Here is an 11998-nt window from a genome sequence, read left to right as displayed (position 1 = left end):
CGCAACACCTACTTAAATACGTTGTATTAAGCGCACTGCAGAGTAGTTGTGATTTAGTTCATTAGGAGAAATTAGAGTAGCATTTTATGAAACAATTTCTGCCAGCATTAAAGAAGATTTATTTAGGAGTCGAATGAATCGAGTCGAATCGGTGAGCTGAGCCAATTGATCTGACTCATTGGAGTGATCCGACTCACGCAAGGACTCTGACGTAACGACGTTCCTTTGCGCGGCGTAAGTAGGCGTCGACTCGGCTACGTCGGTCTTTTGCAATCGCTACCGGCCGGCGGACAGTTACAGAACACACACACACACACAAACACACACACGGGCCAGTCTTCGCTTACAGTTTGCAGGCTTTCCAACACTCAATGGAAGTTTTGACGATGATTGAAAACGGACACCACGCCGCTCAGGAGACTGAAGGAGCGGAAGCGTCTCACCGAGGAGCGGAGAAAAGGAAGAGAGTAGTCCGAGTGTGGTGTGACGGCTGGTGCGTACATTTACCTCAGAAATATTACACAACTGCCTCACAAACTATACATTACTACGTTGAACAGCATAATGTCTCAAAATAACACAACACTTAAAGAAACAGTCGCGTTTGAACACTTTCCTCTAGCCACTAGCTAACTCTCTGGTTGCTTCTCAAACACACCTCTACACCCTACACTACATGACTACTCAGGGTACAGGATAACGGCTGTTCCAGCCTATCAAGTGCACTCCGTGTTCAACAGGGGAGTCATTTGGGATTCGTTCCACTACTGCCCTGACCTCTAGAGGCAGGTTACACGGTTAATTGTAAACAGAATTTAGAATAAATGATGTAATTGTCTGCTGACACCAAAGTTAGGGTGAAAAATCACTCCACCTAAAACCCACATGAACTTACACGGTTCGTAAAACATTTCCTGAATATATATTTAAAAATAACACACAACAGTTTTAATGGTCAACAGAGTTTTTAAAAGGAAACGCTGGAGGAACTTTAAAAGGAACCATTCCACTGTGGAACAGCTGCACTGTTACCATGGAGATAATCCACCCATCACAACTGAACAGTACCAAGACTAAGAACTACAACCCAGAAACCCTGAGCGCTGAATACACAGAGGAGCAGGGTGGCAAAATAAAGCCCAATCTCATGTTCCACACCAAGACCTGGGAAGAAGCTCCGAGTTCCTCTCAACCCTCCGTTACAAAGAGAGGAACATGCGACGGCAGCCAGCTCGTCATCCGCTCTGAAGAACATCTACAACGCTGGCACAGTCCTAATTCAAGGCAACACTGACGGTTTGTGGACGGTTTTAACAACCCGAAGCCCCAAGTGAATGAGGACAAAAATCTGTCATGACAAGAATTTAACAAAATTCCTCAGCCTCATTAATCCCTCATCTTGGCCATGCTGGAGATGCGGTTCACTGAATTCAGAGGACAGGTTCCGTCCCGGCTTCACGATGACCAGTTCGAACAGACGGAGTTTGACGACGCAAGAACACCAGTAAAACGAAACAAAAACAAACCAGTCATGCTTATGGACTCTGAAGGCAAAATTGTTCAAACCAGATCGAGTGCATCAGGACGCCGGCCACGCACTGGAGCGTCTACAGAAAGACAGCCTGAGGAATCCCAAACGCATCATAGTGCACAGTGGAACCAACAAGCTGCGCCAGGATACAGCCCGGGAAATCTGCAGAGTAGCGGTGAGAGAGCGCCAGACTATTCTCGAACACCAGAACAGTCGTCTGCACGCCACTGCCCAGACATGACGTCACACCCGAAGTTATACGCCAAATCGACGCGGAGATCACGAGGCTGTGCCCCAAACTCCCTAACGTGCACTTGGTGCACCACACCTCCATCCGCCTCTGGCACCTATACGACGGACCACACCTCAGCCAGGAAGTAGCGAGAGCGTTCGGCAAAGCGCTCGAAGACGTGTCCGTAGGAAGAAACGCGGACATCCTTAATCATCTGGCCAACAGGAGACACCAACAAGTGGAAGTCTGCAAACCAACCAGACTCCACCCGCTACCAGCCTGACTCCGCCCACTGCCAGGGCCATCGCATCCCACGAGTAAACACAGATCGGACATCAAACACAACAAAACCCCCATCCCTGAGCTACGGATTCATTTACTTTGGCAACATTGTTAAAACACTCACGCCAATAAAGAACACCGTGAACTGAAGTGTGTGTGTGTGTGTGTGTGTGTGTGCTCTTTTACCCAGTTTCCCAATTACACTGTGTGTGCGCGTGTGTGCGTGCTCTTTTACCCAGTTTCAAGGTGTATTAGTTATACTGTGCGAGTTGCCTTTACTGACCACTAATAAATGCGAATAAATAATTATTCAAATGAAACGTCTCTGTATATTTATACAAGTATGCAAATAATGTTTTTATGTTGATGATTTTAATCCTCGGCACAAAGCGCAGCTACACTGCTGATCACGGTGAAGCACGGTGGTGGGAGCATCGTGTTCGTGTTCAGCGCTACACACTAATCACGTCTTTATCCTCCTTTTACAGCCTCCGCCGGGGACTGTGCCGTCCTGTATCATCCAAATAATAATAATAATAATAATGATGATAATAATAATGTTAAAGCCTTTATAGACTTCATGACGCAGTACACCTTAAGCACATCATCAGAGCTTTCTCTCTGTCTGTCGCTCTCAGCTATGACATGGTACATTACGGTCACTCGAACCAGTTGCGGCAGGCGAAGGCGATGGGCGATTACCTGGTGGTTGGAGTTCACACGGACGGTGAGAGTGTTGCTCGTTTATTTTTTTTTCACTTTCACAACCTTTCTTCTTGCACGTTTTGACACCTTTTCTTTGTGTGTGTGTGTGTGTGTCAGGAGAGATAGCGAAGCACAAGGGCCCGCCGGTGTTCACTCAGGAGGAGCGCTATAAGATGGTGCGAGCCATAAAGTGGGTGGACGAGATCGTAGAGGGAGCGCCGTACGTCACCACGCTGGAGACGCTCGACGAGTACAACTGCGACTTCTGCGTGCACGGCGGTGAGAACCAGAGCCGTCAGATCAGAAGCTCGGAGTTCCTCGACACACTTGACGTCCTCGCGTGCTCGATAACACACCCGGGGTTCTGTTTTCGTTTTCGTTTTTCGTTTGTTTACCCGATGACGTGTTCGTGAGTTTACCTGTCGGGGGTGTTTTCGTTTCGTCAGTTCTGTTCTCTTGCTCTTGTGATCCCTCGCGGACAGACGAGGCGCAGTGTGTTAATAAGGAGCACCACGCACACACACACGCATGCATAATTACATTAAGTACAAAAATATCTCACTGGAAATACAATTAAGTTTTTAAAAAAAAAAATTATTAATTGTGTGTGTGTGTGTGTGTGTGTCAGATGACATCACGTTAACGGTGGACGGAAAGGACACCTATGAGGAAGTGAAACGTGCAGATCGGTACAGGTGAGACTTCACACACCCACACACACAGGTGTATGAATAGGGTGATGGAGTTTGTATAATCTAATGACTGCTATACTGTGTGTGTGTGTGTGTTTCCACTCCACAGGGAATGCAAACGCACCCAGGGTGTGTCCACGACAGACCTGGTGGGCCGCATGCTGCTGATGACTAAAGCTCATCACGCCAACATGGTGTGTGTGTGTGTGTGTGTGTGTGTGTGTTTACTTTTTTATTTTAATTTTCCGTTACTCATTATGCACGGAGACATTACAGGTCAAATCACCCTTACACTGTCTCTCTCTCTCACTCTCTCTCTCACTCTCTGTCTCTTTATCCATCTCTCTCTCTCTGTCTCTCTCTTTCTCTGCCTCTATCTGTGTGCATCTCTCTCTCTCGATCTGTCTCTCTCTGTCTCTTTATCTGTGTCTCTGACTCTCTTTATCTGTCTCTCCCTGTCTCTTTATCTGTGTCTGTCTCTCTTTATCTGTGTCTATCTCTCTATCTGTCTCTTTATCTGTGTCTATCTCTCTATCTGTCTCTTTATCTGTGTCTCTGACTCTCTATCTGTCTCTTTGTGTCTGTCTCTCTCTGTCTGTCTCTCTCTGTTGTTTTTTTTCTGTGTCTCTGTCTCTTTATCTGTGTCTCTGACTCTCTCTATCTGTCTCTATCTGTCTCTTTATCTGTGTCTCTGTCTCTCTATCTGTCTCTATCTGTCTCTTTATCTGTGTCTCTGTCTCTCTATCTGTCTCTATCTGTGTCTCTGACTCTCTCTATCTGTGTCTCTGTCTCTATATCTGTGTCTCTGACTCTCTCTATCTGTCTCTTTATCTGTGTCTCTGTCTCTCTCTATCTGTCTCTATCTGTCTCTATCTGTCTCTTTATCTGTGTCTCTGTCTCTCTATCTGTCTCTATCTGTCTCTTTATCTGTGTCTCTGTCTCTCTATCTGTCTCTATCTGTCTCTATCTGTCTCTTTATCTGTGTCTCTGACTCTCTCTATCTGTCTCTATCTGTCTCTATCTGTCTCTTTATCTGTGTCTCTGACTCTCTCTATCTGTCTCTATCTGTCTCTTTATCTGTGTCTCTGTCTCTCTATCTGTCTCTCCATCTGTGTCTCTGACTCTCTCTATCTGTGTCTCTGACTCTCTCTATCTGTGTCTCTGTCTCTCTATCTGTCTCTCCATCTGTGTCTCTGACTCTCTCTATCTGTGTCTCTGACTCTCTCTATCTGTGTCTCTGTCTCTCTATCTGTGTCTCTGTCTCTCTATCTGTGTCTCTGACTCTCTCTATCTGTGTCTCTGTCTCTCTATCTGTGTCTCTGACTCTCTCTATCTGTCTCTTTATCTGTGTCTCTGTCTCTCTCTATCTGTCTCTCTCTGTCTCTTTGTCTCTCTCAGGATAACTCCGAATACAAGCAGCATGCAGATAACTTTGGAAAGGTGAGTCTCTCTCATTCACACACACACACCTATTGGTGCATATGAAAGCCGTGTCTATATGCTGTGTGGTCACTAGGGGGCACATGTGAGCTGCAGTCGCTGTTCCTGCTCCACTTCAACCTTAAAAGTGATGTGTTCTTGAATGTTACTGATTTTCTTTCTGTAACAAATTTAATCTTTTTAAAAAAAAATTTATAAAACAAATATTTTGAAATCTAAAATTCACTCTTTTGTACTGACAGCAATGCAGAAGATTAAAAAAAAAACATTAGAACAAATTAGTATTAAAAAGGTGCCTAGACTTTTGCACAGTCTAAGTGTGTGTGTGTGTGTGTCCTCCTCAGGGTCCTAAAGGCCACAGCCCCTGGACTGGCGTGTCTCAGTTCCTCCAGACGTCTCAGAAGATCATCCAGTTTGCGTCGGGTAAAGAGCCACAGCCCGGAGACACCATCATTTACGTAGCCGGAGCGTTCGATCTCTTCCGTATCCTTTTGACCCTTTACTGACCACACGCTCAAGCCCAGGTCAAAGGTCACAATGCCTGCTTAGTGTTCTCACTACATAGGCCACAGAAACACCGTTCCAGACATCGCACCATCATCAGTCCGCTGAGGACGCGTCCCAAACCAACACGCCCTATTCACCACATATCCGCATAAACCACCTTCACAAACTCCTGTGATTGGTTTGCACTTGTCCTCCGTCTGCGTGTGAGCCTTAACCATCTCCGGCTGATAGACATCGGTCACCTGGACTTCCTAGAGACGGTGTTTAACCAAGCCGAGAGACCCTACATCATCGTCGGTCTGCACTTCGACCAGGTGTGTGAGGAGTCCTGCTCACCTGGGCGGCCTTGTCCCAAATGTACCATCCACGATCACAACACAGTGCATCTGGACCTTAACCATCATTGCTCCGCTGAGGACGTGTCCCAATCGTAGACGATTTATAGATTCCACAGAGGGTTGTCTTCAAATAGCTCACTTCCTAATAAGAACACTACCTAGTCACAGTTTGTAGTATTTGGGACAGAACCTGAGAACCATCAGATACATTTGTAAAATATGCAGGTTTTGGGTGTGCAAACTTATGTTGTAGTGGTTTATAGTTACATATTAGGTTGTGTGTGTGTGTGTGTGTGTTACAGGAAGTGAACCGCTACAAAGGGAAGAACTACCCAATTATGAACATCCACGAGAGAACTTTGAGTGTGCTGGCTTGTCGGGTAAGACCACACACACACACACACACCCCTTTGCAGTATGTACCGGGGTGCTGGTCTCATTACACTAAGTAGTACACTTCCTGTATAGGCTGTGTCTCGACAATCGATGCATTTAGGTGCATCTTAGCGCCTCCGTCTCGGCTCGTCTCCGCTTTCTGCCGTCACATACATTCCTCGGGACAATGGGACCAGTGTTTTCATCACGGAGGAGAGGACAGGGGAGGGGAGGGGCACGTTGGTGTTCTAGGGCAGGAAAGAATGTAGAGCAGTGGGGTTGAAGAAGAACAAACAACGAAAATGTGTCTCAGATGACACTCTGTGCACTGTATTCCGTCACACTTGCCACTCTGTAGGTGGAGACTTGGGACAAAGCCAAAAAGGGGCATCCGGAAGCTTCTTTGGGGAATGACGCAGAAATTCAGCGTTGTAGTTCACGTACTATAATATATTACATCAAATAAAATTGTGTCTAATGTCAGAATTTTTTGTTGAAATTACATCACGTTAAAATGGCTTATAATTATACCTAAAATATTGTAATGTAATAACATTAACCCAACGATGAAAGCAAACCTAGCTAAATCAGAGTTTACGAACATTTGCGCGGCATAAAAAACGATTTTGTGGCTGCGAGTTCAGATCTGCAGTCGTACTCGACGTCCTGGAGAAATCTTATGAAAAATTATTTTTTTATTTTATTTTTTTCAGTACGTGTCAGAAGTGGTGATCGGTGCGCCGTACGCCGTAGGCAAAGACCTCCTGGACCACTTTAAGGTAATCTCGAGCTTTCATCTGCGTCAAGTTATAATATCCTGTATAAAATACAACAGCTTGACTAGTTACGTTCCGAACGTGACGTTCTGATTGGTCGTCCCTCCGCAGGTCGACCTGGTGTGTCACGGAAAAACGGACGTTTTCCCGGATAAGGACGGATCTGACCCCTACGCAGTGAGTGCAACTGACCTCGTGTTTAATTTATTTTTTTTTTTTTTTAATTGTAAGTGATTTAGGTGACACTTTGAATGACAAGCGTGTTCGAATTAAGGACCTGCGTCTCACGATGGTCATGTTTTGTTCAGTTGTAGTCACACGAGTCAAAAAGTGTATTACTTTTTAATTTTTGATTGACAGGAACCGAGGAGGCGAGGAATATTCCGGACCCTGGACAGCAAGAACGGCCTCAGCACCGACGACATCGTGCAGAGGATCATCGCTAACAGGTGTGTGTGTGTGTGTGTGTGTGCTTCATTTATGCCTTGATTTGAAAATATAATCATTAAGAGTAATGAAAAAGTAAGGCTAATTCGTAATTTTGTTTGCGTGCTAGTAAATGAAACAGGTTGTCATTGAAAATAGCTAGCTCTTAACTCCGCCCATTTTCCCGCTCGTCCACTCAGGCTGCAGTTTGAGGAGAGAAACCAGAAGAAGGAGGCGAAGGAGATGGCCGTGATCGAGGCTCTGAAGCGCACAGACGGCGGAGAGAAAAACCAAGCTGCTGCTCAGTAACCGAGAATAATGACAAAAAACCAAAGGGCTTCCTGAAAACGTTCTCCTTTCTGTTCTCCCACTCCTGTTCCAGTCGTCTCTTCGCCGTCTGTATGACGGTGTTCAGCGCGTCTCAGTGCCAGCGGTGTAGGTTAGGGGGCGCTCTAGTTTTTTAAATGAAAGCAAAGCTCTGATCGTTAGGGAAAAAAGTGCAACGCTTTTTGTTTGCTACTGATGACGTTCACACTAGCAAGTGACAGTTCGCTCGTGTAGCCTGTGGCGTGGCCCGTCCACAGCGTTAACGATAGTAGCTATATACAGCTTCTAAAGCTAGCTAGTTAACCACGCATGTCAATAACGCACTAATCAATTTGAATCGGTTATTTGATTGGCATTTCAGGCTTCGTTTACAGATCTCCAGCAAAGCAAGATAAGCTACGTACAGTGCACTCCCCAGAGGCATCAGCATGATAAAAGCATGCTAGTAAGTTTTTCTTAGTGTTTTTTTTTTTTATGCGTCAAAGTAAACGGGATCTAATTGCTGCGAGCGGAGTCCTGAAGAAACGTGCGGCCGCGTGCGACGTAGGACCGGTCCGAGGAATCATTCGAGGCGGTCGTTTGGATTAACAGTGCCGTAGCTAATTCGCTTATAATCGAGAAAATCTCAGTTCAGATTGAGATTTGAAATTTTTTCGAGCACATGCTTAGAAAATAAACGCTTGCTTTGCAGCTTGCTAGTGTGAACGTAGCATTCAAAGCACCCTGTTTACTATTTTAGTGCAAATTTTTAATATTTAAAAAAAAAAAAAAACCTCCGTCCTTTTGGTCTCACTTGATGGCATTGGCTCCTCCTCCTGTAACGGAAGGAGATTAAATTATTTAACACTACCTGTTAAACACTACCTGGGTTCTGGTGTCGTTTATTAGCCAGAAAATCTCTAATGGAACACATTGAGCCAGTTCCCATTACATAGTGGAAACCATTACAGATTTTCCTAACAGATTTGTAGTTCAACAGGGTTTTGTTTTGTCTTGTTTTTTTGCCGAAATATTTCCGTACTACTCTTTCTCCTCACTTTAAACAACTTGACCTCTGACCTCAAATTGTCAACTGGTTAACAAGGTACCCGGGTAACGAATGCTGCGTTCAAGCTGCAAGTCTGAAATTTCTGACCCTTTAGTAAGGAGAAGTAAAAAAAAAAAAAAAAATGGACATAATCCACACTATAATTATAATAATATATTAATCTGTCCTCATGGCAATGCTTCACAGAGTTTCTTCAGTTTATCTTCAGGGGAAAATGTTCCAGGTAGGCCCTTAAGACACTTTCAGAAAGTTCTAGCATTTTATTTTTTTTAACCCTCTTACCCCTTAGTTCCCACAGTATTATGTCCCACAACCCTATATTCCCCGTAGAAACCGCACGCCAACCCTGAGTTCCCAGGCCAAGATTGGCCCCAAAATCAACATTTTAATTTGAACATTTTTAGGCCTTGAAACATCTTATAGTAATGTATTTGTGTAATATTACTTTGAAAATGAAGCAGTTCCGTGTTTTTACTCAACTAAATTCTTAACTAGAGAAATTACGAAAAAATGCTCGCTAAAATCCTTCTACTCATTTAGAAGTACCTTTGAATAAATTCAAGTACATAATAAATAAATAAATAAATAAATGCATTTTAGCGCCAAAAGTCAAGTTTCTGGTGATAATCAGACCAGCAGGTAGTGTTTTCACGAATGCACAGAGATGGTCAGGTTATGACTCCAGACCCCTGCTGTGTCAGTCGCACTGGTTGATGCTGAAGATGGAGACGGATCAGGGTCTGAATCAGGAGAGTTTGCGTCTCTTAACAGTTTCGGTTTCAGTTTCAACATCACCTGAACTTTCACTGCTGTCACTATATAGAATCCTCGCGCTCGTGTTTTCTTTTTTTTCCCACTGTTTTAGATGTACCTGTGTTCACTGTAGGTGTAACTTTAGCTGGAACACGATTAGCTTTTCGCTTTGGCATTTTTAGTTCACTTCTACTATTACACCAATATTCACGCTCGGATCTTCATCGTAATGCCGGCGTAATAACGTAATCACGTCGTGACGTCATCAATCTTCCGGGTTAAAAAATAATAAATAAGTAAGGAATCATAGCAGAGTAATGCCGGTACACCGGCCTTACGGGGATAACGTTTACACTGTAAAGCCGCTATATCGGCCTTACGGGTATTTGGCATAGACGACCAAGCCGGTATATCGTCCTTACGGGAATAGATCAAAGACGGGCAAGCCGGTTTTTTCGGCCTTACAGGGTAAGAGGGTTAAAACATTTCTGCCAGGGAATTTTCAGGAAAGGTCCCAAGTAGAAACCCCTTTTAGAACGCTAGAACTGTGTTCCTCACCCGAGGAACCCTTTTTATAAGAGTGTAATAATGACGACAACAAAAAAAAATTCAAATGATGTTTTTTATATATAGCTTTTAAAGCAAATATTGAATTTTAATATATACCTTTTAAAGCAAATATGTAATTTTATATATATCCCTTTTTAAGCAAATATTTGCTTGTTATAAATTTTGATAACAATATATATATAACTAAATGCATGTCGATTTTCTTGTAATTACAAAGTAAGTTCAGTTTTAAGAAAAAAACTAACTTTGAAGTTTTATTCAGCGCCATAACTAGTAAATTATTCGCATAATTTAATCTTAAAATATTCTTGTCCGTTTTTAAAAAGTATTTCAGATGAAATAAGCGCGGATTTACGGTGAGCGTCCATTTTGTTTCCCGACCTTAAACAGCTTGAGGGTTACACAAAGGTTTCCTGAACGTAGCTTATTTTAAACCATTTAATTTATATTTGCATTTAGAATTAAGAGAACTGCTTTTACAACCAGCTTTTATTGTTCTGTGTTCAGCTCATGAATTTGCCATATTTATTATAATCTGCGTTCATCAGGTTGTGCATTTTAGCGTCTGTTTGTGTTTTTATCTCGGTACTAGACATCATTGTTAGCATCAGCAACATAAAAGCACTAAGGCGTATTTTGTGTTTTTTGCGTATTCACACCCAGCCAGATTTATATGTGAACGCACATGCAGAGTGGACTTCATATCTGTTGGAGATTCAGTTTTAAAGTCTTTTTAAAATTGATTTGTATTGTACAAATGATTTCCTTTTTATTGTCACACACGTATTGGTTACTGATCCCCTAAACGCACCAATAAAACAAGTCAAAGCACATTCCCGTGCCGCGTGACTGCTTTCACACAGAATACACATTTCACCATTATAGTACATGCTAATGAGCACCGGAACAACTGTACAAGTCGTTATATTCCATTCGTAGGTATCCATCGAACTTCTTTTACTAAAGTGTTAAAAAATTGTTGCATTTTTGTAAATTTGTCGTAGTTTATTTCTAGTTCTAACAGGCTTTCACATTTGTTGATTCACAACGGTCTTTATCATCTCAAGCCCGGAAACATTTCAGCATCAACTCGAGTTATTGTCGGAATTACAGTACGTCTCGATATTTCAACATACTCTCCCAAATGTTAGCATGAAATTGGGATTTAGCGCTTAACTTCAGAGCCAGTGCTCGGTTTGTACTTTTTATTTTTTTGCTAGATTCTATAGCATTAGGTCTTGCCATTTAGAAATAATGTGAATAACACTTGTGGAAGGGGGGGGGGGGGGGGGATATATTAGCACCCATTGATTCTTCGCTTTGGTTTCTTGTTCACAACCGAATTAGAAAGACACGCCGCTTAACTGTTTTTTTAAAGCATAAATTCAACGCATTATCACTATTTCTCACTCTATGCCTTTTGTAGAGTTCATTCTTATTTAATACATTTATAGCAAACGTCGCAAAAAGCACTGAGATCATTTAAACTCACAAACGTGGACAGAATAACCAGATCAAACATAGAGACGGCGCTTAACCTCTGTGGACAAACTGAGACACAGGTTTGACAATGATTAGAATGACACGCCTTACTTTTTATCCACCTATAGTTACGGTTAATATCCTGGAACGTCCCGCGAAACAAATTCGTTCCTGTTCTCACTTACGTTATAGCACCTACAAACAGTCGTTCCCTCACAAGCCTCTCTTCTTCCTTATTCTCGAAGTTCCTAAGACAAAAACAAAACTCAGCTCGTCGTGTTACAGAGAAACCGCAATATTTAGCAATCGTGGCGTCGTCGCTAATGGTTTATAACCGCGCTGTCAGAGGATGATTGCCTAATGAGTCTGGTTGCTCTGGAGGTTTTCTCCTCATGTCATTTGAGGTAGTTTTTCCTTACCATTGTCATCTCTGGTTTGTTCATTAGCGATTCAAATATAAACGTATATTTGAATTTCTGTAAAGGTGCTTTGTCTATTGTGGTATAAATGTGGT

The 11998-nt window shown here is 43.0% G+C and overlaps 1 protein-coding gene across 1 annotated transcript; it reads left to right on the top strand.

Annotated features, from left to right (window-relative positions):
* The first annotated feature begins 256 nt into the window (after nt 1–256).
* On the top strand, nt 257–10835 carry pcyt2 (phosphate cytidylyltransferase 2, ethanolamine). The gene is made up of 13 exons (XM_017459086.3): nt 257–493; nt 2684–2772; nt 2868–3029; nt 3379–3445; nt 3552–3636; nt 4841–4882; nt 5227–5365; nt 5621–5703; nt 6030–6107; nt 6816–6881; nt 6990–7055; nt 7239–7327; nt 7505–10835. The coding sequence occupies exons 1-13, from the start codon at nt 372–374 to the stop codon at nt 7611–7613; spliced, it is 1197 nt and encodes a 398-aa protein (XP_017314575.1). The 5' UTR covers nt 257–371; the 3' UTR covers nt 7614–10835.
* The last annotated feature ends 1163 nt before the right edge of the window (nt 10836–11998 follow it).

Source organism: Ictalurus punctatus, chromosome 27, assembly GCF_001660625.3.
Source record: "Ictalurus punctatus breed USDA103 chromosome 27, Coco_2.0, whole genome shotgun sequence".
Taxonomy (NCBI): Eukaryota; Metazoa; Chordata; class Actinopteri; order Siluriformes; family Ictaluridae; genus Ictalurus; species Ictalurus punctatus.
This window is presented reverse-complemented; position numbering and strand designations above follow the sequence as displayed.